Genomic DNA, 27,492 nt, shown 5'->3' with positions numbered 1-27,492 from the left:
CTGCAATCTCAAAGCATCTGCAGCAAAGCAAACCTTCTGCAGCTGGAACTGCATCTGGGCTAAGCAAAGAGCTCCTGACAGCAGCTGGTAATAGTGGTAAATGACCCCTTCAAATTGAGATGAGATGAGGGTGTAGGGTCTCATGCTGCTGCATAAATAAGAGATCATGGTCTTGGAGAAGAATTACAAGTCTTCTGAGAAGGAACACCACTGTTGCTGTTAGGCAGTGCTGTAGTAGAACCCAGGGCAAAGAAGAGGACATGATCCACAAGCCTGGGTGAAAACTGATACGGAAACAGGAAAAATGAGTTGGGCTGCTGATAGATCAGCTCTGCCTTATGGATGAACTGTCACAGGAGAAAGTCCTGCTGGAAGAGAGAAAGAGCACGTCCACCTTATCTAGCAGGACATGTCTCCATGTCTCATTATTTTAAATACCTACTTTTTGGCTTCTATGATCAAGAATCCCAGGGATCACTGATTAGTTGCCAAGTGAAGCAAAACAGAAGCCAGACAACCAAGACAACAAAGCCATAAATTCACTCTGGATCAATTACTGGCCACTGAGTGCTGTGGGAAGCAGCACCACCTGGGAGCCAGTCTCCTGAAGATACTGGCAGATTCCTTAGGGACTTTCACTACTGGCAGTGAACTCATCTTCCCATTGAACAGACTCAGGGATTGATGGAAAAGCTGTATGTAAGTGATGAGAAGAAGTAACAACTTCACCATAATTCCTACTACAGTCAAACTGGAATTTCCATCAGCAGAAAAAGATGTGCAAGAAAGCTAGAAGAGACTGCAGGGTACTAAAATCGCAATGTATCCACAACCTAAGCACTAAATATCAACCTCAGCACCTACCAACACTGAGGTGAGGCACCTATGGTGGCAATCCGCCACCCAAGGCTCATGCTGAGGATGTAATTTGCTGCCATACCAATGACTACACAACGTGCAGGAGGGAGCAGCTCTAAATACACCAGCTGAAAATCCTGCTTCTTAATTAATGGCAAGTCAGGCCAGATCAGAGCTGTAAGACTGAAATCCAATTTGCAGACCCGCTGAGAAGCAAGGGAAAGCCCAGCACTGAGCACAGACCAACAGCCAGGGCAGGATAAAGGGTCTCGAGGTTGTCACTATCTCCAAGTCAATACAAAGGCTGTGGGGACTGGGAGCATGGCAGGAAACTGAAACTCTTGCATATCAACTTACTTTGTTTGGAAGATCTCAGGGGTCTTAAAACTTCTCTTCAACATTATTTAGCAGCAACCTAGATGTCAGCACTTACATAGCTTTACATATAGACACACATAAAAACGTGATGAACTATTTGTTCTCTTCTGTTCTGCCCTGCAGCACTCACACTGCTCCTGGGGAAGGCAGAAAGACCCCTGTCATTATGTCAGGGGAAAAGATGGGATTCCCCCCCCCCCCCCCCAAGAAAATGAGACAAAACTAATCTCAGATTCACCAGGACCTGCACAAATCGAAGATCAGTCACAATATGCTGAACTATCCAATTCTACACTGGTATACCAAACACCCTTCAGGAAAACTCAGCGGTTTCCACTGTGTCCCCAAATACTGGCACATTCCCCCAGCAATACACTTCTCAAACCATTGCCCAGAGACTACAGCAGTCTTTAGGACATTAGAAAGGTATTTTAATATGATTTAACAGAACAAGGATAACACCTAAAGTAAAAAAAAAAAAAAAGTAATGAACATCCAAAGTTCAACTTAGTTTGTTAATGTATTTGTGTATACCCTGGATACCCTGGAGGCTGTTCTGCAGAAAATTGCCTTTGGATTGCCTGCTGGATTTTTTTCATTCTTCCAAAAAGCTTAGCTGGTGATTTGAACTCAGAAGAGGCAAAAACACTCCTCTCTATAAAAGGCATAATCCTACAGTGTTGTCTGATCTCAGTGGCCTTTCCAAAAAAAGACAAAATAGACAAAAATAGGTATGACCCAGAGTAAAACAGTGACCTGTTTGGCTGGCAGGGAGTTTCACAAATAATAGAAAACAACTATTCCTAATAATGGAAAAAAATAAAATCACCATTTCTGCCTAAAGAGGCTTCAGAGCTCCAGCTCCTACAGGTTTGGAAAACTGTCCCCTTAACAAACTAGATGACTGCAGCTTCCAAGCTTCCAGCAACTGCAGAGCTGCCCAAAAAGCAGCTAATGTAGATGTCAGAGGACTGTCAGACACCTGATTATTGAACCATTAATTATTAATTCCAGTAGTAAATGATTTGCCCCAAAATTCTGTTATAAAAGAGAAAATAAAATCTTACAGGTCTCTCATCTGACAACCCTAACCCTGAATGCATTGACCCTGGCTACCAAGGAGCCATGAAACAGCCATGAAACATATCAAGGAGGAAGAGGATGCCTTCCCCATGGCCTATCCCACAGCTCCACTCCTGTTCCTCACACCCCAACTTCTTCCCTCTCCTACCCTCAGGGTATTAAAGGGGGCATGGGGACACAGCAAATGCCTTTTTAGCTAAACTGCCTAATGTCTCTCAGCTTCTAAGAAAGAACAGTAGATAAATCTCAAATGCCACCTACTTCTTCATCCCTTCCAATAAAGAGCAGATTTTGTGAGCAGATTAGCAGTTACAGTACTATAAACAAGAACACAAGAGACATCCAACTTCACACAAAAGGTGGATTTGGATCCAATACAGTAAAATATTTGGGAGCTAAGGTTAAAAACCCGAGTTCAACTTGACCTTAAATTCACAACCCTTTGTGGGCAAGGATGTAAAACATATCACAATGTTCTTCTCAAACAGACTGTGCACACTGTGACAGCACAAAGCAGGGTGGTTTAATGATGAGGGGTGAGTCAAGCAGAGTTTCATCCTGATTATTGTAATTTTTGTTCTTGTCTGGATTTGAATTACACTCTTTCAAGTTGCTTTACTTTACTGTTGGATTGCTGATACAGTAATCTAAATAGATAATAAACATAGCCCACCAGGGGGGAAAAAAAAGTAACAAAAATTCCTGATATAAATCAGGACTTTGACTCTAGCAGGCTCAATAACTTCTTCAAAGGACTTATTGATATTCAAATAGTAAAACATGTCTGTACCAATAATGATAATTAAGTGCCTGTCACGCAAGGATCTCAAGCTGTAGCTCACAACAACACTGTGAATTAAGTACGGTGTCTCCACTTCACAGAGGTTTTGTCTACCAGAGAGCAGCTCAGAGCAGAGAGCAGCTCAATAACAACACAAGGAGCAACTCCTTGAGGAGGTGTGGACGGGGATTTTTAAATACTAGTAAGGCACCCACTACATATCTTTACCTTTTTGCTCTACCCCCTGCACACCTAAGCCCTTTATCTTTCCTTGCCCATATACAACACACAGTAACAGAAAAAAGACCCAAGTTTTCTAAACCAGAGCCCAATCCTGCTAAATCTGTACTGTCTGCTAGGAAAAGGAAATTTCTACCTCCCTAGGAAGCCCTACAGAGCTGCTGATGTCCACCCAGGACTGACACAGCTCCAGCATGCTGCAGCAGTGCCAGCACAGTGATGGGAACAGTCCATCACCTCCTCAGTCCTGGGTCCAGGTCTCAGCCTTTGCCCAGCACCTAACCCCATCTGTGCTTGCTACTGCCAGTGTCATTGACTGTGCCTGGTGTTTATCAAACTACCTCTTAAGAGGCAGAAAACAAGATAAATGTGATCTATGCTCTCCAAGAGCAGCTGTAAATCATTCTGGTACTATGATCACTCTGTGGCTTTGCTCTGCCCTCCGCAAGCCCCATATGCATATGGCTTATAGAAACCATTTCCCCAATAGCAAAGAAAAAACCCAGGCTGCAAAAGTGCACATCTAAACCACAGTGCTCTTTGAGGAGAGTCCAGCATTTGCTTTGTGCACCAGTGGCTGCTCATACCTGGCAGCATCAACGTACGGTCCTGTTTACCAAGCAGGAAACAGGCAGGGTGGAGGCATAAGCCAGACCATGTTTTCAACTAAGACATCTAGAATCTTTTCTGCTTGCCTCCCTGCCCCCTGAGTTGCCCTTAAGTTATATAGGTGTGAATGTGAAGAGACACAGGAGCTCCTTGGTCTTTCATCCCCTCACAGAATAGAAAAGAATCAGAACAGAACAGAATAGTTCAGCTGCAAGGGACCTACAGTGATCACCCAGCCCAGCTGCCTGACCAGTTCAGGGCTGACCAAAAGTTAAAGCCTGTTGTTAAGAGCACTGTCTAAATACCTCTTGAACACTGACAGGCTTGGGGCATCCACCATCTCTAGGAAGCCTCTTCCGAGGTTTGGCCACCCTCTCAGTACAGAAATGGTTCCTAATGTCCAGTCTGAACATGTCCAGTCTTGTAATCCTTCTACAGAAAATTAGAGCTGTACTTTGTCTCAGCAGTGAAACTGAGAGTGTTGGTAGGTCCTGAACTATGTGTGGTCATGTTTCGTAGAATTTTACTGAAAAGGCATGGAGTTTCTACTAGTACTCCAGACATCACCTCTATAACCACATAATCAGCCTCACAGATAAAAATGCATCAGAAATGATTGAGAAGTCAATTTTTGAACAGTGCTGTCCTAAACTAGCATCCCAGATTCTTGGCTTTTACTTCAAGAGATTTTCTTTTTGTTGCATCTGCTAACTTCTTACATTTGTTGTCAGCATTCATGACTTAGGTTTTTTGATGGAAGAACTTGTTTCTACTATGTCATATTAAATCTGTTTGAATCTCAGTTTTTGCCTTAAAAAAGAAGCTTAACTTTTGTTTTCATGTCTTATTGTAACAAAAGTAAATACATGCAAATTCACCAGAATTTGTTTTCTATTTAAGATTTTGAAATACCATTTCAGAATCACACAGGGCTATTTCATGCTTGCATAAATTACATGCTTATATGCCAATTACATTTCAAAACGTTAAATCTCACTGACCCTGTTAGTGTGCATTACTGACGTGTTATTAAATAATGTAACAAATTTTTTTTCAAAAAGAATGTGTCCCAAAGGAACCACTTTGGGAAGCAACAGCTTTGCAATAAATCTTACAAATACTTCTTTCAGTCAATCAGTATTTCCCAATGTAAAAACAAAAAAATAAAATAACGAAGCTGCTTAACTCTATTGCTGCCTTGGAAGCAAACAGTCTGTCCTGTCCTGCACCTCCTTGTTGTCTTGGGAAGCTCAGGTATTGCCCAAACCCAGCTCAGTGTGCAGAGCCCAGGATGAATGGATCCCAGCCAGTTCCTCAGCCACCTTGTAGTTGGCTGTCACTGGCTGAATACCAGGCACCCACCAAAGCTGCTCTATCACTCCCTTTCACCAGTGGACAGAGAGAAAATATAATGAAGGGTTCATGAGCCGAGATATGGACCAGAAGAGAGCACTCACCGAATACTGTCATGGACGAAACAGACTTGAACTTGGGGATATTAACTGAATTTATTACAAAATCAGAGCAGGATAATGAAAAGTAAAATAAATCTTAAAAACACCTTCCTGCCATCAGTCCCTCCTTCCTGAGCTCTACCTCCTTTCCCTCAGCAGTGCAGGGAGATGGGGAATGGTGGTTATGGCCAGGTCACCACATGTTGTTTCCACTGCTGCTCAGGGAGAGAGACCCTTCCCTATTCCCTTCCCACGGTTTCCCATGAACTCCTCCAATGTGACTCCATCCCATGGGCAATAGTTCTGCATGAACTGCTGATCACACTTCCATGGAACGCAGTCCTTCAGGCACAGGCTGCTCCCACAAGGTCACAAGTCCTACCAGGAAACCTGCTCCAGAGTGGACTTCTCCCTCCACAGATCCACAGATCCCTGCCAGGAGCCTGCTCCAGCATGGGTTTCCATGGGTTCACAGATCTCTCAGGCATCCACCTACTCCGGTGTGGGTTCCTCCATAGGCTGCAAGTGGATCTCCGCACTCCCATGGACCTCTATGGGCAGCAGGGGCACTGCTGCCTCAGCATGGTTTTCTCAACAGGCTGCAGAGAAATCTCTGCTCTGGCACCGGGAGCACCTCTTGCCCTACCTTCCTCACTGACCTTGGTGTCTGCAGAGTTGTTTTTCTCAGATTCTCACTCGGTTCCTCTCTGACTGCAATTACATCTGTGCAGTAAGCTTTTCCCCCCTTCTTCAATATGTTATGACAGAGGTGTTACTATCACTCCTGATTGGCTCGGCTTTGGCCAGCAATGGGTCCATCCTGGAGTTGTCTGTCATTGGCTCTGTCAGACAAGGGGGAAGCTTCCAGCAGCTTCTCACATAAGCCACCCCTGTAGCTGCCCTGCTACCAGAACCTGGCCATGCAAACTCAACACACTCGTAGAACACACCTGCTCAATTTTACCTCCTTCTTGTAATTCCCAGTCCAACCTTGAAGTGAACAACAGATAAGGAAAGTTCCTTATCCGTTTCTCCACGTGTTCTTGGTGTGAAGTCTGTGAGCTGCAGCCATTCTTGCTACAGTGCTGCTACTGTGTGCAGCTGACAGCTGGCACCACGCTGCTGGGAAGCTGTCTTGGCCCATTTTTCCTTGCTTCCAGACCAAAGCAAACCTTTCCCATCGGACGGCCAAATCCGGCCAATGAGTAACTCAATCATTAAGACTGGACCCTGGTGAAGTTCCCTGTAAGAATCACACTGCTCTGGACTCCTGACACTGGAAAAACATGATGTGTGCACACTAAATGCTGAAAGGATCAGGCCCACACATCCTGGGTTTGGCTGAAAAAAAGTGTAAGCAGGATTTCAGGGTGACTTCAAAAACAGACAAGAAAACCTTTTCAGTCCACAACGTACGGTCTCATTCCTCCAGGGAATGTCATGTCTCCCATGCCATGTACAGAAGTATTGTATTATGTCCCAAAGCACCAATAGAAAAAATTTCACCTCAGAGACCTATTCTTTTTTTCTCCTTTTCCTTAATATAATCACCAGAAATTGATGAAAAGCTTTCTACACTGCAGTAAAATTAACTGCTTATTGGTATTACTATCCATGACCATTCCCCTCACTGGGAGGGAATGCTTCTCTGTGAGGCCTGACATTAAACTTTACTACTGCCACCAAGATCATTTATCAGTGAAAACAAAGGCAAACGAATAATTTTGGTAGCAATTATTTTAAGCGTTTTTTTCCACCCTAAAGTATAATAATGGGCCCTGCATCTGGAGGAGAATGACACTAAGAAGCTCTGAATCTTTTCTCCTCTTGCCATGTTTATATTATTATAAAAAATTCCTACACACTAAGTATGGCATTAGTTTGTATTAAGGAACTTCTCCTTGTCATCTTACAGAAAACAATTCTCTACTTCCTCCAGAGTGAACCCACAGGCAGGGTAGCTGAAGGAGACATCTGAGAATCTCTGGCTCTAAAACCACCAAACTTCACTCCTGCTCCAAAATAACAAGCTCACCAAACCAGTTGCGATTAGACATAGACTTAAGAATCTCTTAACTGGGGTGAGTTTTCCAAGAGAATAAGAAATCCTATGCAGGGCCACCAGCTCTAATGGGAAAAACCACTCTCCTCCATGACCACTAAACCCACATTTCACTGCAGCTTTCTAAGAACTGGAGATAATTCCCTGCCAACAAGCAAGTATTTCCTTTTAGGTCTTTTAACATAGGTATCTCCTCCTGCTGAATGTCCAATCAGTCCAGGCTGGTTCCACAACGTTGCTATGACATTATCCTCAGCCTGCACTGAAGAAACAGCTGCACTGGAAAACTCGGCCTTTCCATGCACATGCATGTTCTTAGATGAAAATTAGCTCAGTTATAGTCCAAAGGAGCCCTTCTATGGCCAGCATATGCTTTGGCAGTCTGCCAGCAGTGCTCTCCTAAAGCCATCCAGCAAAGTGACACCATCAGTTATAAAATCTATGTGTGTCAGGTCACTGGGTTATGAAACAGAAGTGTTGTAAGCACGTAAGGACATGGTTTGCGCTCTGCTGTGAATGAAGATAAAACTATTTTTGTGGAGTCAGACTACTGTCTTGGGATGCATTCCAGTGGGAAAGGACTGCTGTATTGTAATAGCATTTCTCCTGGAAAATACAAGTTCCAGTACTCAGAACTGTTAAAAAAAACCTGAAACTGGTAAGGATGGTAAATCGATGGAGTGCTGCTGCTACACTACAACTACCACAACGGTGAGGTACTGTGGGCTTTGATGGAAAAATCCAGCTTAGACCGCAGTGTGCTGGACCACAGTAACAATCAGAAGTCAATCTTTCCACAGGAAATGACAGCAACACAAAATGAAAACCATGATAACAAGCAAAATGACTCTCCCACACATTACTTCCTAGTAACACCTAAGAACACACACATTTCTAGTATGCTTCAAAGAAGTTAGCTCCACTGCAGAAATATCATGAGCAATGAGTGTGTGTCCCTCTGGGTCAGCCCTCCTGGCCCTCAAACCTAACTGAGGACCAGGAGAGTGACAGAAGCTGAAAACTACAATACGGTCCAAAGAAAAGGGAAAAAATTAGAACAAAATGAAGCCAACACGTGTAAAGTATCATTACACTGTATTGATTCCAACAATGTGACCTGTACGGGTATTTTTAAACTACACTCCATAGCAGAGAGAACAATAAACTCTCAGACAAGTAAGCGATACAGCTGTCAAACCTCAACATCTTAAACTATACAGATATATGTGAAAAAAAATGGCCAATATCAATAAACATCTTGATTTAAACTGAGAGAGACTGTCAGGGTTATTTCTGTTTTACAATCGCACTTCTGTAGTGGTCAGTTATCACTGACTACGGTGGTAACCACTTCGTGAGATGAAGGGCAGAAGGAGAGTAAAGAAATACTAAACGATAAAGCATGGAGGGCAAAAACTAAAAGGTCAGACAAATATGAAAAAGAAAGATGGAAAATTACATAGATATTAATTAAGTTTCTGAAATTGCAGTGCAAGAGACTACAGAGGAACCCACTTTCCCCAAAAACCTTTCTGTTCTCTGCTCCACTCCTCAAATGAAAATGTAGCTTTTGTTTATGCCCATACGTAAGTACTGAGAATCAAAGACATTACACCAAGCTGCCGGGCAAGGCAGCACACAAAAAAGCCATTATTTGGATGGAGAATCAGTCTGCATCCCTGACTTGACTGGTCCCTTTTTTATTAGCAGCTGTTAGAGCAGGGATCAGGGAGTGTGCTGCTGTTGTGCAGCTGTTCCACATATGTTATAAATAAGGGCTGGTAAAAGCTCATCCTATTTTTAACATTATGAGAAATAAAAACCAGCCAAGAAGTCACAAAAATTCCCTATTAATGCCTTCTAAGTGGAACTTTTCTCTTCTTCTTGACTTTAATGTCCAGAATGGAATGGACAAAACAGACCATTCTTAAAATAATATTCATTAGAAAAAGGAAAGAAAATGCAATTTAGTGGAATCAGATCTAGCCAGCCTGGAGGATGTAACCAATTAGTGTGTACAGTGTCTTTTCCTTCAAAAGCAGACACTTAATCAGGATGAAAATGAACTCCTGATATTCCATTTCTAATAAAAATGCTGGATTCCCACATCGAAGAGTTTCTTTAGCAAACCCAAAAGGTGAACCCAGCACCCCGTGTCTCAGACACCACCACCCACCCTTCCCAAACTGGTGCTTACTTCCCTTGCCCAGCTCCTGCTCACCCATCCCAGAGCTGTAAAGGTCAACAGCGATTCAACGCGAAGGCAAAATCCCAACTCCAGGCAAATCCCCAGCTCACCTGTTCTCGGGGTCTGACACCGTCATGTTGCGTGTCACGTAGCACATCTTGAGTGGTATTGTCTTCTTGTCTCTGTGGATGGAGAGCGAAAGCTGCGACATCGGGTCAGCAGAGGCACAGCCCAAGCGGGGGGACTCGGGGGGCGGCGTCTCCCACCCAATCTCCGACACAGGGGAGCCTTTCTTCACATAGGGGGTTGCTTCTCTCATGTATTTCACTATGGAAAAAAAAGGGAAGCAATAAATAAATGGATATTCAGGAGTTGCATCCTCATGTGAGTTCTCTGAGCTGGTGTTAACCCCCAACACTGTCCATGATTTCTGCTCGCCCAGCATCCCAGCACTGGAAGCTGTGCAAATACAGGAGATGGGAGATCTGACTGTTGCTTTGTATGGCACAATAAGGAGGAAGAACAGAATAGGCAAAATAGAGCATACTGCTGGTGTAAGGCCAGGAGAGCCATCCCACCTCTATAGATAACCTGTAAATAGTCATGAAGCAATTCCTACGCACAGAAGCCACGAGCTGTCTGAGGTACGTGGAAGTTTTTAAGACATTCAAGCAAGTGACAGTGAACCTATTATTCCCCTATCTAAAATGTTCCAGCAACACTTCCAGTGCTGCCAACTCACATCTTGCTTCTGGTTCACGCTTGTCAGTGTCACACCACTGATCTCAACAGCTATTTCTGCTTGCTGGGAAGCAGTTTTAGCTAATCTACTTGTACATATATATATATATATATATATATGGAGTAAACAAAAACCAATTCACTTCTTAGGACTTCTCTTGGGGAAATAAAATTGAGTTTGAGCCTTTTGTGAGGGTGGAGGTGTCAGATTAGGTTCTCTTCTCAGCCTCTTCCAGGCTTTCTTCCAGTATGGATAGGAAAAGAGAATGTAGGACTCTGAAATGATGTATTCAAAAATAAATACCTCTTTTACACATATACTTCATATTCCTCTCTTTAGGCAGGCAAATATTGCAACATTTTTCTCTGTTTTTTAATTCCTTTGGTAGTTCAAGATTACTTTTGCTTTTCATATGCTTGGCAAATCTGCCAGTCACAGTCTCCTTCACAAGAAAAGACCTCATATTTCTGTGCCCTGGCTAAGTCTCTATCCCCACTGCAAACAGCTGTGGCTGCCTAACTGGCTGTAGCCACTTGATTGCACTCAGGACTCAACAGCAGTGACATGAACTGAAAGGGCAGGAGCACTGTGAAATTATCTGGGGAAGTTACTAAAATGCTGTGAGAGAACACTTCAAGGAAATGGTGCAGATCACCGTGCCAGCTCAGCTGAAGAAGCTGTGAAGGACTGAGTAACAAAAAGGAGGGTAAATTACAAAGGGGCATTGTGGTAAGGGAAGTTAAATAAGGGAAGAAGTTTTGAAGTTCAAAAAGAAAGCAAGAAAAGTATTCAGAAGAGTGGACAAGAACAACAAGGGGTTTTCTGTCAAAGCCAGAGATAATTTCCGTATCACTCTTTTTAAGGCACTTTGTAACAGTTTTACCAAGAGAGAAATCAGTGCAAAACCAGAGCCCAGGCTCTGCCAACATCTATTGCCATCTTTTCTCTAGAACACCTTAGTACACATCTTGCCATTGCTTGCTCTCTCCCTTTTAAAAAATTTGTTAACTTCAGTTACAAGGACTTCTGTGTTTAGGCGTGTTACACAATATTCCTCTGTGAGAAGGATCATTTGTGATTTATCAGAAAAGCTGTCCTACCCAACACTAGTGTTTTGATTTCCTTGTCCCATCCTACTCTGAGTATTTTTTTTAAATTAATTTGTTCCCTACTCAGGGAAAAACTGGTACGAGGCTTCCAGAAACTATTTAAAACAAGAAGTGTTGTGATTGATTTTTTTAATCTTCTTGTAGACACATACCCAAACCTGTGTCACTTAACTTCCAAAACCAGTGCTCATCCTTGGGTACTCCATAAACTACATGATTTTCAAAGGTGCTGAAAAGAATCAGTTTCAGCCAGTGTCAGAGAGATGGTTTCAGCACTCAGCATCTCAGTTTGGATGTACTCAGACTCATGTATGTACTCTTAAGCAGAGAAGCTGAACACACACAGATGTGGTGAATCTATTCCTGTGTACACTGAATTAATATGACTTTGTCCTTAACTCAGACAGGAGGAACAGCTGAAGCTGTAAAAATCACGTTTGACTGGAAACAAAATTTTGTTCTCTTTAAAACTAGAGATGAACAATTAATCTGTTGCAAAAAAGTAATCCTGTCAGCTTTTGAACCCTGCTACAGTGACATGCCAGCAAACACAGTGCTAAATAAAGGTCCAGGTCTCAATAGTATAGCTGTTTCATCTGTGCTATTTTCATCCTTTTTCAGTTGCAGCTATATGCATTCAACCTTAGCATATTTTAATTAAGGAAAAGAGAGAGGGGCAGGGGGAGGAAGGAAGCTGAAGTAAAAAATTTGGCTGTAAACCTAAGCAGGAACACAAAAATGTGAATTTAATTCCCCAGAGATGGGACAGAAGAAAAGAGCCGTCCCTTCCAGGTGCCAAGAAGCCAAGTTTCCATGTGACACACCGATGAATTCATGGCAAGCAGCTGAAATGTTTCAGAAACCCCCATGAAAGAGGAAGCAGGATCAGGCAGAGAGAGCAGAAGCACAACCCTCTTTCCAGAAACTGAGTCTCAAACACAGCAAAAGCCAAAAAAACCACTTTGAGGAAAAACATGCTATGAAAATTCCTCTCAGCTTCTGAACTACCAGACATCCAGTTTCTACTACCTCTCAACAGGAGATGGTTGCTCAGCCCCAAGAAAACTTACAAGGATAAAGACTCATTAATATATTGATAAACTGCAAACACCATCTTCCTGTGAAATTCTACAGGAGAATGACAAAATGAAGTGAATATAGGTATTCTGTCCAAAAAAAAAAAAAAATTCGTAATTCCTACTAATTATGTCCTACTAAATATAAACACAGCTCTAGATTCATGGCTGAATTCTGCTGGGTTTTACAGCCCAGACTTTATGGCTCTTGCATATTGAAATGTGTTTCATATTTTAAAAGCCCCCGAATGGATATATATAAAAGCACAAATGTAATACGGGAGTGGAACAGGTGGCAGAACTTGATCCTTTTATAAATTTTTTGGTTATTATTTAAATTTCAGAGCCACTGTTTTCCATTTGCTTCATCAACATGCATAATTACATGTCCATAACCAAAGTTCAGTTTATGAATTTAGCTGAAATAAGGCACACACTGTTCAGATGACTCACAAGTTTTATGAGCAATTATTTCCTATTTTCTTCTAAATTCTGGATGCAAATACTGCAGAACATGTTGTTCATAGCAATGCACCCTACTACAATGTAACCCTACTACATACGCAGCAATTTAGGGTGACCCTATACATGTTACATTTTGCAGTCTGTCCACTAACCAGTTTTTAATCCACAGAAGAAAGCAAGTTTATACCAATCCTATTCCACACTGCACTAAGAATCATGGATACAGCAAAGTTAAAGTATAACTGAAGTTTTACAATTCACTTCCATCATCAAGTTTTAAAACCAGAAAAAATATGATACAAACTATTGGACATTCAAGTAATAATGTGGATAATATTTTGTTTTCAGACCATTACACTCAAGAGCTAGATTGTCCTCTGGATACAGCAGCACAAATTTAGGTACTGACTGAAAAAGAAAGCAAATAGCAAGAAAACTGTTTTTTATTTATTCCCAATGAAACTACCTAATGGATTAAAACCCCAAAACATTTAATAAAATTAAATAAGGCATGCCATTGTATAACAACTCTGAATTATGTATAACTAGACTAAGTATGTATATACGTATATGCCTTCAGAATACATATGCCTGCTATATATACAAATATTAAGTATATATTTATATAGAACCACCAATATCTGTAAGACCATCAGAATGCAATCTGCAAACACAGAAACCAACGTGCAGCGACTCAGAAAAAAAATTTCAGTGGTTTCATTATTGTAACTCAATTCACTGATAGACTGTAATTTTAGTCGAGAGTTGTCTAAACTCATTTGTTTGATGCTATAGCTCAACTTCAGAGATCCTTATATTTAGTCCTAATTAATGATCCATACCCTTCTGGTCCACCACTAATAAGAAACTGCGGTCAAGCAATTAAAATTCCAATCTCCAGAGTGCCCCTCCCCACAAAGAGAAGAGGAAGGGAAGTGGCAATCAAATGAATTAATCCACTGATACACACTGAAATATTTTGGATATATTTTTTGATCTGCAAGACAGGCAATGTAGCTTCCAAAAAAGCACTTCATTTATGTGCACTTCTGCCAAGTCCCAAGACTCCACAATTAATCCTTTGTAACTGTTCACAGATGATTTTTTTGGGGGGGGAAGCAGCAAGCTTTTAATGAGAGAAACACTACAGACCAACTTGGTCAGGTTCTTGGCCGGACGCCTTTCTGAGGAACTGGGACTCTTCTGACACATTCAAACTGTTTCCTAGGAGGGAAGACAAAGACCACTGAAGAGAAGCCAGCAAAGGAGGAAAGCTCTTTTGTTACTCGAGGAATGAGGACAGGATGTGTAGGTTTACAGTACGAAAGTAAAAGGAACAACATCACTGAATCTGCTCGAGGACAGTTGATCAAGGAATTCCCCTTTGCAGGGGAAAAGCACGGAGTGTCCTCTACCACCACACCAGAATTTGCCTGCTAGGTGTTATGTAAGAGATCAAATTTCCACTAAACCCAAGCCAACTATAGTGAAGACATGTATAAAAATGGGATATAAAACTGAGATAAGCTGCTAGTGCCATCATCAAAACTAAGACCCAAATACTTGAAGAAAAGAGCTTATAGATCAGATCATCTATGAAGATATGTCACATGACCCTTTCAGCAGCTTTAATGTGGGCATAAACCAAAAAGAAGTCAACAATCCTGCTTGTGAATGTTTCCACTACCTTTCCTACAGAAACATCTGTTGCTACGTTCAGACAAGTAACATCCATTACATCATCTCCTTTCTCCCATGCTGAAAGGGATTTGAAATAGTAAACCTCTTGATCTGCCAAAAGAATCAGATCTCCACCTCTGGGAGATAATACAAATTAGTTAAAATAAACACCTTATGAGAACACAAATCCCCTTTGTGCTTTGGCCATTTCACATACTGTAGTGAGACTATGCTCAATTTCCCATCTTCTGCTGTCTTTAAAGTAATTCCACTGAATTCAGTATATTCTGTATTCATCTCTTAAAGAGACAGCTTGGACCTGAATTGTAAGGAAGGGGCTGTTCTTAAATCCTTTTTAAAAAACATTCAGTGTTTGCACTTATGCTTTTTATATGGAAAACATGAATGACTGTTTTGAAACAATAATTTCAGAAATATGCAGGAGACAAACACATATTTAAGACAAGGTTTACCTGAAAGGAGAACCTTAGCAATCGGTGCCAAAAGGTGGCTGGTAAGCCATCAGGCTTCAAGTTTGAGCTTTTTGCCCCATCAAACAGGGGAAAATGGAACAAAATGGGCTGCTCTCGGGAAGCCATGCAAGGGTGCAGTTTGTGAAACCTCATGGTTTTGATAACTGAATAGGTCACAGTTACCAGTTACTCTGTGTTATCTATACCAGGTTTCAAAAAACATAATTCACCCTCAAAAATGTCTAAGAAGTCAAGAAATTGCAGGGGGAAACCCAGTGTGAGTCCAGACTGGAGCCATGGGCAGCCCCTATGGATGCTGTCTCCTTCCCACCTGCACCAGGGGTCTGCTTTTTTCGCTCTCATTTCAGCACTTGCAGAGCTGGAGATTACATTCCCAGGCCATCCCATGATTCTGTACAACACCAACAATTCTACAGTTACTTTTCCACTGTTTCCTTTCCTGAGACTTTGTCTATGATGTGGGCTGATTCAGCCACCAATTCCCTAGGCCTGATGTTCCCCTTTAGCAAACACTTCTTCAACCCTTTCCGACTTTCCTTAGCACACAAATGTTTTCTAGGGAGAGAAGGCTTTATACGTCATTTTATGCAGCATATCAATTTTGTTAACTGCAAAGCCTATAAGTATTAATCCATTTTCATTCCTCCAACAAAGCCACAGTTTTATACTCCACAGCATGAGTAAAGCACACAACTTACTCCCCTCCAGCCTATACTAGACAGCCTGAAAACTTCACCTCCAGTCAGCACTTCCCACCTGCTTCTTCCTGAGGTCACTTGGATTTGGTCACTGCTAACCATCCCCTTTTAGCTCCCTCCTGAGTTACATTTCCATGGTCTTGAAATAAAGTCCATGTTTCAAGTTAACAGCACACATGCTCAAGGAAGCAGGACGAGTTTCAATGCTTGGGTGAGATTTTTTTTGTATTTCTGTTCAAAACAGATTAACAGAAACTAAACAGACACAAACTTGTGTCAGATAGAATCACAATGAAACCGGAGGCTGGAGCAAAGCTCAAAATATGTGACATCAGCACTTGAGCTGATGGAGTATCAAAAGCAGTCACAAGCTGTCAGTAATCTGGTACACAAAACTTTCAGACTGGTAAAGTAATAATAAATTAAAGGCAGACTCTTTCTAGTTGGTGTTTCTCTATAGTTTCCATTATAAGGGCTCCATCACATACCTACTACACTGAATGTGTTACAATTTCCTTCAAGTAATTTAGTTTATTTTAAATTTCAAAGTTTGTTTCAATTAATTGGATGTATTCAGTTTTGAGTTTTGATACGTAACTAATGATAAGTACACCAATTCTAGTGGCAAAGTCCCATAAGCTATGCATCTATCTTTCAAAAACTTAATGTACTTCCCAAAAATAAAAGCAGATATATCACTCTCTTCATAATGTGAAAAACAAATTTTAGCTTGTACATATCCTGTAAATCCCGGAAGTGCAATATTTGATAAAAAGGGAGATGTTTACAGTTTGATCTAGAAGGAGACATGGATGCTATCTTGAAGGGCTCGTTCTCAAAAGAAACACTACTCAGAAAGCAGTGACGTTGCACAAGTGTCCCTTATCAAATAAACTACAAACAGAAAAAGACTACTGTCTAAACCTGCAAGCTGTAGCTATCCAACTTACTACAGTTTTATGTAAAATGTTACACAGCTCATTTGCTACACTGTTACATGACACTATAAACTCTACCATTAGAACTATGCAGATCATTCATAATGGCAGTGGAAAACATCTGAAACTGGCAATTTGGGAGCTCAACATGGAAATTAGCAGTCACATTTTGAGCAAAGGCATTGTGGCATCTATGAGTCACTCATTGATAACAAAACTGGAGTTTCTGTTTGTCTCCAAGGCAGAATGTTTCCTAAGTTTAAAAAAAAAAAAAAAAAAAAAAAAAGTGGTTTTAGTCAATTGATATTAGGAGTAGGTCATCATACCCCTTGTAACCCTCCCCAAATACAACAGAAAAGTGTGACTTCATGCAAAGCATGGAAACGGTGTGAAATACATTCCTTCAGTGGAACTAGTACTTAGATTTCTAAGGGCCATCTCTTACCTGAAATTGACATTATACTTTAAAATCTTTCACATACATCTCAGGAATAACTTGTTTCAGAATTTCTTGTGTGCTGTTCATGCTCGTTTCCCCGCCTCTGTTAGTATTTATAGATCCCTCTCCAATCACCCACATGCTCAGATGGAATTCAAGGTGTCTGGCATTGCCAGCATGCTATAATTTTTCTATTTACATGAGTAATCTCAAGTGTCAGAACAAATATTTCAACCGCTAGTGATTATGTGAAAAATACGTAAGGATATTACGGTTTTAGAGGATGCTGTTATTTCAGCAGTCACACAAATCATTAAGTAGTACAGGATAGACTGAAAATGGCACTCACTGAGAAGGAAATTATTATGCTGTGTATGATTGTACCTGTTTTACAGATGGCTAAACTGACATAGGCAAGTTAAAATGCCTTCCTCAAAGTCATGCAGTAAGTCAGTGACAGAGTTCTCAGCATTACACTTAATTTCTACCCCTTCATGACTTTTTGACTCAAAGAGATCCTAGTGTCAGTGAAAACTGGGTTCACAATGCCCACGGTCTTCTCCCTACTGGAAAACCTGGAAGACCTCCTAAGATTCCAAGGATTTCCTCTGAAGCACAGGGCTGCAATCACTTGCAAAATTTCAGTTCATCCTTTTTTTTCTTCACTAGACAATACCAAGAGCTTTGAGATGAACAAACTCAGGGCACACATTCAACATATGTTGTATCTCCTGTGGCTGGGCTGTGCACCAAAAGGCATCAGATCACCATGCAAGTCCTTATTTTTTGGAATCCTTTAGTTTTTACCCTTTCCAACAGGACAGACCAATGGTCATGTCCACAACACTCATGTGCCAGAGATTATAAATACTTTAATCCATAGAGGTATAGAAAGAAGGCAGGCAGGAAGGAAGGCAGGAAGGAAAGAATATGAACGCTATTGAAGTTCAATGACGACGAAACACAAATCCAAGGAGGTCCGTAAACTAATCATGGGGAACTGGGATGAGTGTTTCTGATCAGAGGTGGGCATAATGTAGCAACTCTTATTTTCATTTATTTTTGTGGCATGATGATCGTTCAAGACCACCTTTGCCTGGTTCTGAAGTCCAAGCACAGTCTCACACTCCTTCTACTCGACCTAAAGTAATTTCCAAGATGACCCATCAGGAAAGTGGCAGACCTGGAAGGAGGTTTGGCTCTACACCTATCAACTGGACAAAACTACCTGAAGCAGACAGAGGCACAGGAAGGGAGACAGAATTCACATGACACCATCCCTTGTATTTCAAGGAATGAAGGAAGCAGGACTGTATATCCAGCAAGGGTGATGAAAAGAGACTGACAATGAAACATTTAACCACATCCTTGTGCCTCAGTTCTTTGGCTTCCATTTGAATGGAGCTCTTTCCTCCCAGGGATTATGGTTTTCTCTAGAAATAAGCCACCAAAAAACTAACAACAAACTACAACAATTAAAGAACAAGCACACTAGTCATTAGCACTGGTTAAAAGTTATTCAGAAAGCACCTACACTTTGAGCACAGGAAATTCTCAGAACTGAAGCGCACAAAGAGACTGAGACTGAAACCCAACTGTGCTGCCACAGGACCATGGATGGCATCATGTGCTGCTCTTTGAGGTGAAAAGTTCTTACCAAGATGACAGCTCTTCGATTCTCATCCCCAAGGAGCTACAGTTACTGTATCTTAAAAAATGCCAGTGATCCCTGATGGAATATGGCCCTCCTGGAACTTAAGTGCATAACGCAGTTTGGGGTGAAAGGAAATACTTAGGGGGAGGGGCAGGTTTAGTACTTTTAAACAGCATAATCTAAAACTATTCTGCAGACAGGATCCCAAAAAATGAATTAGTGAACACAGGGAACAAGGGAAGCAGTAAAAATCCTCATAAAAATACTGAAATCAGAATCTGATTTTTTTTCATGAAATGATTTTGTGAGGTGCTCTGAAAAATACATCTTCATTCAAATTCTTTTCTTTCTCTACAAACAAAATAGAACTGTGAATTGACATTTTGATTTAAAATGTCTTTTTAAGATCAAACTCCTTTTCTAATAAATATTGCATAGAGTTTCCCAGCATCCATTTTGTCAGATGGAAAATTTATACAGTTATGATTCTATTAGGTTTCTTGCAGTGCACTGGGCATTTAATCAATGAGAGCAAAGAGCATCCAAATAGGGTTAGGCTTCAAATTCCTTTCAGTGAGAAGTTAAATCCCCATTAGCTTTGAGCCATAAGCCCCTGTGGGTTTAGCATGCAGCTTAAAAGATAACTCTGTGAGGGGTCATGGCTCTTTACTGAGGAACAGAAAGCCTATTTCACAGATCACCCTGCAATAATAATGTAAATATAATCCCGTTTCAGTGGACACTTTATCCTTCCAGAAAACAAGCAATGTTTTCTGTCCTAGAAAAAAAAAAATCACATTAATCTTCAATTTAAGGGCAAAGTAATTCCCTGCTTCGTTCAAGCCCTATTACAAAGAATTATTGAGACTGTCCTGCTACTGTGCCGATGCTGGGCCCGGCATGGTCCTCCCTCCTCTCTGTAGGGCAAGACAGGTACAGGTTGCTCTCAGCAGCTGTTCTCACCAAGTACAGTTGACTCGGCACATCAAAACGCGTTTGCTCACTACGCTAAATGCCAGTTTGGCTGTTCCAGGTTAGGTCAAAGCCAGGTTAAAACAATACAACCTATTGTTTTTCAGAGTCTGCAAACTGCCTGCCAATTACTTTTTGGTCAACTAGTACAGAAAGCTGATAAGAGAGGCTGGAAAAGAAACTGGCAATTTCAAGCTGAGCTTCAAAGGGCTGTATTGAAATGCAACCCCGGTTCAAATCATCACAGAGAAAACCATTTGTTTAATCGGTGAGAAGAATGCTAATTTGTTTGTATCTCAAATTTATTTGCCATTTGTACTACTGGAGCACTTATCAGCATTAGTGACAAACCCGGGCATGACAGCCTCAGATGCTGTGCAAACACAGAACAAAAAAGCTGTTCCCCTCCCAAAGATCTTATAAATCAAGTACAAGAGACAATAGAGACATGACAAGGAAATAAGCAGGCAGAAGAGCCCACGGTAAAAATCATGCATTTTTCTCCCAGTGTTGTTACAGCCGTATTGTGTTCCCCGTAAGGCAGAAAGCAGTAGCAGGTGCCGTTTGTAAAAACACTGGAAAAATATGGGGAAGAAAAGGAAATCCGAGTAGGGTGATACAGTTGCTAGGATGCATTTGCAATTAATAGTAGCCAGATTTTTCCCTGTGTGGTTATCACTGCTGCTTCCCAAGCAGGGATCCATCAAGATCAACTTTCAGCACCACCTCAGGCATAAAAGGTTTTCGCACTGGAGCTGTTGCTTGAATTCTGCTGTTAGATATAGATACAGATATAGATACAACAGCATTTGTCTGAAGCGAGGACAGCTCAAGCAACTTAGGAGCAGCTAGCCAGACAAGGATGCCCAGCATTATATGTGCTTTGATGCACACATAGTGGAAAGTCCTCAATACATGTGCAGATTAACTGCAGCTCTGCTAAACCTCACAATCTCTGTCTTGGCCTCACATGTTCAGGCCAATTCCCACAAAAGGGGAAAAAAAACACAACACTTCTTGTATGAATGTCCTGGAAGACCTGGGAATAATCCTGTTGCAAAAGTAAACAAGCTTGCAAGGCTAAGGCAGACTGAAAGCAAAGGATAAGAAGTGTATGCTTCCATTAGCATAACTGGTTTTCTTTATGCTCCAGTGTGGGAGTACCTTTGAAATGAGGAGTTGAAAGCACAGCTTTCCCATCCAGATCATCTATGCTTTTACAGAGGCTTGGGGATACACAACAGGGATAACTATCTGTTTGAGGCTTGTTTGCTTTATTTAGCTCAAGGGCAGGTCTCTCTTGCTACTTGCAGAGAGCTCAATCAGATTATATCAGTGCTGCTGCTTTCTTTTTTTTCTTTCTTTTTTCTTTTTTTTTTTTCTTTTTAACAGCAGCACTGATGGGCACAGAGGGGAAAAAATGTATCAAGTGCAGTTTCTCCCATAAAGAGCTTCTGATCTCAAGGTCACTTACAACTTCTGCCAAAGTCACTGGGTTCATCTTCAGTGGGAATTAGGTCAGGTCCAAGGGTCAAAGATGAAGAGGTAAATAGTCTATAAAGGAAAGAATGGGCAGTGGGAGGAAAACTAACCCTGGCAAGTAGCTGCATGAGTAGCTGTTGAACTCCAGTTCAACAAGAGATATCCCAAATGGAATGACTGAAAAAGAGCTCTGACTTCAGCCTTACACCATGCCTCACTCAGTGCAGATCACAAACACCAGCCTATCTGTGTCCCTACAGTCAGGGTGACTCTTCTCTCATCCTGTACACCAAAGGTCATCAGAATATCATTGATATACATTTCTAAAGAGATCAATCACTCAACTAAGCTGACCTTTGGGCTTACTGCCATTCTAGGTTTGTGCTCCAGTTTTTAACCTTTAAAAAAAAAGTCTGAAACTCTAGATTTCAGCAAATGTCAGAAACTGATAAACCATTCAATATTTACACCATGCTCATCTCCAACTCTTAAAAGACCACTTTTCCGAGTTGCCCCCTTCCAGAAGCCGTAAGAAGCTGAAATAAAGTTGGTGGCAGATTGAGAGCCTAAAGCAAAACTTTTGAGGAACTTTAGACCAATCTGCCTGGTTGGTTATTGGATATAAGAAAAAAAGAATAGTACTTAGGAGAGGATGTTAATACAGCTAATGACAGATTTATGCCTGTGGTATTTACACCTCTTCCACCACAGGAAGTGTTAGAAACTTATTCCGGTGAGTAAATAATGGCCCACTACATATCCTAAGTTAGGAGCTGAGAATACTGGAGTGCTTTATACACTCTTTGTTTAACCAAAGGTTATTCTGTAACTCTCTTATTAAATGCATGATAGATTAGAGAGTGTACGAGCCTATTAACTGCAAAGAAGGCAGACCAGTTCTGAAGTATGTGCCAGTAAACAGTGTTTCTAGGTCACTTTAGCTTCCTCAAGACTGTTTTTCACACTATTTATATTGCACTGCCTTGTTTCAGCCCACTGAAGGAACAAATCATCATCAACTTCAGAGGCAGGACTAGAAGACTCACGGGATTTTTCCAGATTGACAGCACAATCCCTGCACCTCAGTTTAGTTTATAAACACTAGACCTGGCTCACACTTTGAGGTTTATAGGGTTTGTGTTTAGCATGCAGCAACATTAATGATCAATGACCAGAAAGACCTCTTCAACAAAAGTGTTAACGAGATAATTCAGCAGCAACAAATATACAACAGAACAACTACATATGCAAGCCAATATAGGAGTGCATAGACATTTTAAATATTTGCAGATATACGTGCATCTCCTCAACATATGCCATATCCTTGGGCACTGTTAGACAGCTAGAGATTTCTGGCTCCCCACTCCTCCAGAAGCTGTTACCTGATCACGGTGGTCCCACCCCCTCAACCCCTGGGACCAAATCTGGATGTGTTACTCTGCCAGGAACTGGTTGGTAGCAGCAGTCTCCCCTTCAGCCAGCATCCACTCCAGCCCCTTCCCTGCCTCCCTCCCACGGGCACATACTGCACACCCCTCTCACTCATCCCAAGGAGTACCAATCTTCTCCCTCCCAGCCCAAATATCTCACCTTCCCTTTTACCCCTTCCCTCTCACAACAGCAGCCTCTAAACTCTTCTGCGAAGGAGGGAAGAAGGGAAAAAGGAGGCCAAGATAACCAGTGCTGCTGGGCCGGACTGTCCTTGCCCTGTCCCCCTTTGCTCTGTGCACAGATCACAAAGGGAGCAGCAGCTGATGCCAGACTGCAACGCCTCTCTTACCCCAGCAGTCTCTTGTGCTGGGGCAGGTGCTGTGAGAAGCCCCTGTGCTGTGCAGCTTCTGTCTCCATGGCAGAACACAGCAGCAAGGGCAGAAGCATCCCAAGAGCCACGTGTTGTACTGTGGTGAATGATGCCAACTTGCTCATGTCAAGAATCCTATCTACCATTACAGAGAAGTATTGCCTCCCTGACAAAATATCTTTACAATATTCAGAGCATTCTCTACGCATCAGTATTTTCAGATTGCTTCACAGCAGCACCCACCACAGTCAGATCAAGTTGCAGCAGTAGGTCTGCACTGCTCCACACGAGGGGAAGCCTCAGATAACACAGGAATGAGGTGTCCGTGTTAGACCACAGCACAGCCCACCACCACCCCCTGTCAGGCATGGGGAGCTAGGAGAAAGTTGAAGATAAAACATATTTAGTAATATACAGTCAAACCAAGTTTTGAGAAGGGGATTGTGATTTTAACGGAAAAGAAAATTTCATCAAATCAAGGACAGCATATCCTAAAAAAAAACCAACAAAAAAACAACAAAAACACTCAAATGCAAAACAAACAGAATGGTTATTTGGGCTGTTACTGAGATGTTACCTAATGAGATGAGAAAAATCATTACATTACTCTCCTTGAAATTCTCCACTTTCCTACAGTCTATAGTGTACTTCCAGAGCATTAGCTGCAATGGTGAATTCCAGCTATATTCAATACAGGCAGTAATTAAATGGTTATAAAAATGTGAAGCTGGAATGCTGACAAGCTCTACAAGCAGCATTATCAGCAGTGACGGCCGGGGAGTCAATCTGCTGCACTTCTCCAATGGTTTAAACAATGTTTGTCAGGATCCCCCAGTCAACAGTTTCTCCCTCCTTCTCTTTGCATCATGCCGCAGTAATCGTGCAGATGCCTGCTGTGCTCAGGAAATGGAAAGCTCAGGAAGTTCTTCAGGAGAAGTAAAACAACAACAGAAACCCTTCTGCAATTAAGTCATGTTTCACTTTCCAGCAAGGCTAACCCAAAGGGCCACTAACAGCTCCTCTCTCAGCCCCACAACCCCCACTCCTATGGTACCCCAATCCTGCTATTTCTTACTTGGGAACAGAAGTAACTGTTTTTTAAAATACATACTCAGGAGCGTGTGGCTGATACTTGCCTGTGAGGCTCAAGAATGAGCAGGTGTATATTTACCTCAAAATTTGTGACCAGTGCTTTCGTGGTAGAGGAGAATCTCTTGAACAACATGGCTGAGTGAAAAAAAGGGTACCACACTTCTTACTAATCAAATCTCCTGAAGTATTCTTGTAGCACTAGGGTCTCTTCATCCCACAGGGGAGAGGGGAGGAAGGCAGGTCCAAGCACACAGGGACCAGGTTGCCCCTACTGCTGTCTCCATTTCCCCTCACCCCTGTGCTGGAGCAGACCTCTGCTGTAGCTACAGCTGTCTGAAGTCAAGCATCCGATTCTGCGTTGTGATGAAAAGCAGACTCCTTTGCATGGGCTATCACTTTTAGAAGAACCATTGTTTTTCTTTAAATTCCGCAGTTGCTCTTCCAGCAGGAGGAAAGGCAGTGTGTGCAGAGGCAGCCCTTGCTCACAGGCCATCCTGCTCACTGCCCTGAGCACGCACAGAGCAAAGCCCCAGCTGCTCACACAGTGCCTGTTCCTGTCATCTTTCAGATACAAAAATACCAGTGCAGAAACACAGACACATACAGTGATTTTTTCCCCTTACATATTCTCCAACACAATATACTGTTTGCTGCTCTTACAGTCCTTCAGCAGCCTCAAACAGGCATTGAATTTATACGACCTTTTCCTACCATCCTCTGCTTTCGATGTCCTCATTATATTAATTTTTAAGGATACCCCTTTGTGCATGTATTCTGTGTCTGACACAAAACCTACAGGACTTCCCCAACTGGTAACCACTACGGAGAAGAACAGAGATCAGCTCTATTTTACTGTCTAATTTGTTCCCTACACAATCAATCAATTAGGTAGGTCAGGGCTGAGTAATTCCACAAAACTAAGTCTATGCAATTCCTCATCCTCTTTCACTATTATTCTCAACTTTAAACTCTGTTTTATTCTCATCTTAATTGCACAAGGGTTTCTGTTGTTGTTTTACTTCTCCTGAATTCTCATTATCTTTAAATGCTGATCTCTTCAATCAAAGCACTGTCTCCTCTGGCTCCCTTCTGCATTGCCCGGCATTGCAGGGATATGATCCTGATGTTTCCTAGGACACAAAAAAGTCTGTCTTGCTTTTGGGTTGCTACCACTACAGACGTCCAGGCAATCCCTCTGAAAGTTGGAGAGGCATGAGGAAGGAAAACACACCTCAAACTTGGACAATATATTGTACCTCCTTGGAAACAGTGATCAAACACAGCAGAGTAGACAGACTTTATCAGTGGCCTGCTAAAGGAAATAACCAGAGGCAAACCCTTCTTAGACACCAGAAGAGCTACAGAATGAAAATGGTATGAAATATTTTCTTTTCTTGCAGATTCTTTGGTAAAGAGATAAAAGCTCAGCAAAACTTTTCCTCTGTCAAGATATTACAACTGTCACTCTTGCCACTGGACTCTGATGTTTACAAGACATAGTTCCCACCACACAGTCTTATAATATTTCCAGCTGATTAATTAGATTAAGAAGTAAATCAACCATGAAACAGGATTCACTGAAAACCAGGCTCCATTAATTCTGGGGCTGTCAGACCTCAGTTTTTTTGCAAATAATCAGGAACTCCAATTACACACACAGCAAAAAGCACAGAACATTGGATTCCTCAAAGAATTAACAGAGAGAGTCCAAGCCCCAGATAACAATTTGTCTGAGCAGGAATCTGCTCCCTCGCAATGGGAAGAAACTGCCTGGTATAAGACATACAGCTGCCTTCAGCTTGTGTCAAGTCCTTGCCAGAAGTACCCATAGACAAAGAGTCATCCCCACTTCCCAATGCTCCAGACTGGGCCAGATGGAGCCCTGGATGGAAGCTGAGAACTGAGGCTTGAACCATAAACCCTCTTCTTTCTAGAAGTGCCCTTCAGTTCAGAGGCATGGCACTAGCTGGGGCACCACAAGCATCCCATGCAGCAGCTGGCACTGTTCAGGATTCGAGTCACCAACATCATCAATCCCCATGCTTAACCAAGCACGGTGACATTGGTCTTTTAAGACGAAAAATACAAGGAAATCTTGTAGAGCAGAAACCAGGCATTGGCTGAGCTCCCAAGACTTCAGGAGATGATTTAATTGTCTCTGCTGCTTCGGCACAGTTAGCTTTTGGTAGACACATGCTGCTGCTATTCCCTTGGTGATCAAGTTAGCAAAATCAAATGACTAAAAATGACAAGTCTGGGGGGAGAAGGAGGCCTTTAATGTGATCTAATACAACTTAAAATCCAAAATGAAAATAGCCAACAATGTGGGCGTAACGGGAGGCATCCACTGAGTTAAAATTACTATGTTAGAAACTGGCAATCTCTATAGTTCACAGAGATAAACAGTTCTCTCAAGAGGGCAATTCATGCAGCAGTTATTGTAAAGTGGGAAGAAATCAGCTTTTGGAGCTGCCAGGTTTCCTCTTTTTCTCTGTTAACAACCAGGAAGAGTAAGTATCTCGTTTTAGCTAGCTGTCAAGCAGTTAGCTTAAGTTCAGAGGGATGAACTTTACACAGAAGACCAAGAGACTCCACTTGATCAACCTCTATTTGATTTTGCATCAAAGCCAGTATTTTAAACCCAAGGTCATATCATTCAATTATAGTTTGTAAATGCTGAAGTGGTACTGCAAAGACTTGGGAGACAGGAAAATAAGAGTAAATTAAATACTCTGGAGTTTCCATATGGTTTTTTTGATTACATTACCATACCCAAATCACATGCATACACATTATTCTTTTAACTGCAAACTACAATCAAAGATGGCAAGGAAGTTCGTTATATTTCACAAATCCCAACTAATGGATCTCAAAAAAGATGTAGCTCAAACCCATCCATCCCTCCTTTCCCCATTCCTTCCCAAACCTATTCCAAATCAAAGGTACGGATTACCCTGTTTCCAACACAAAGCTTGGAAATGAAGAGATAGGACAGAGACATTCAGGAATTCATCTGGGTAGGTTTATTTTGATTGCATCTTGCACAGACAGTGAGGGACGGATGATAAAAAAAAGACTTTTCTCAGCAGGTGTGAAATTGAATGAACTGTTAAAGTAATTATCCCTGGGAGATAAAACTAAATAGAAATATTAATTTTAAATTAATTTTGACCATCAAAAGATAAACTATAAATCCT

General features: G+C 41.7%; 1 protein-coding gene across 1 annotated transcript in view; it reads right to left on the bottom strand.

Annotated features, from left to right (window-relative positions):
* SNTB1 (syntrophin beta 1) overlaps positions 1-27,492 on the bottom strand; it is a 112,409-nt gene that overhangs the window by 49,181 nt on the left and 35,736 nt on the right. Inside the window, exon 2 of the mRNA XM_027884920.1 lies at positions 9,764-9,980. Within this exon, the coding sequence (XP_027740721.1) occupies positions 9,764-9,980 (217 nt within the window). The remainder of the gene's footprint in view (positions 1-9,763; positions 9,981-27,492) is intronic.

Source organism: Empidonax traillii, unplaced genomic scaffold (genome assembly GCF_003031625.1).
Source record: "Empidonax traillii isolate 1590-97213 ecotype Southwest subspecies unplaced genomic scaffold, ASM303162v1 scaffold157:size2224338, whole genome shotgun sequence".
Classification (NCBI taxonomy): Eukaryota; Metazoa; Chordata; class Aves; order Passeriformes; family Tyrannidae; genus Empidonax; species Empidonax traillii.
This window is presented reverse-complemented; position numbering and strand designations above follow the sequence as displayed.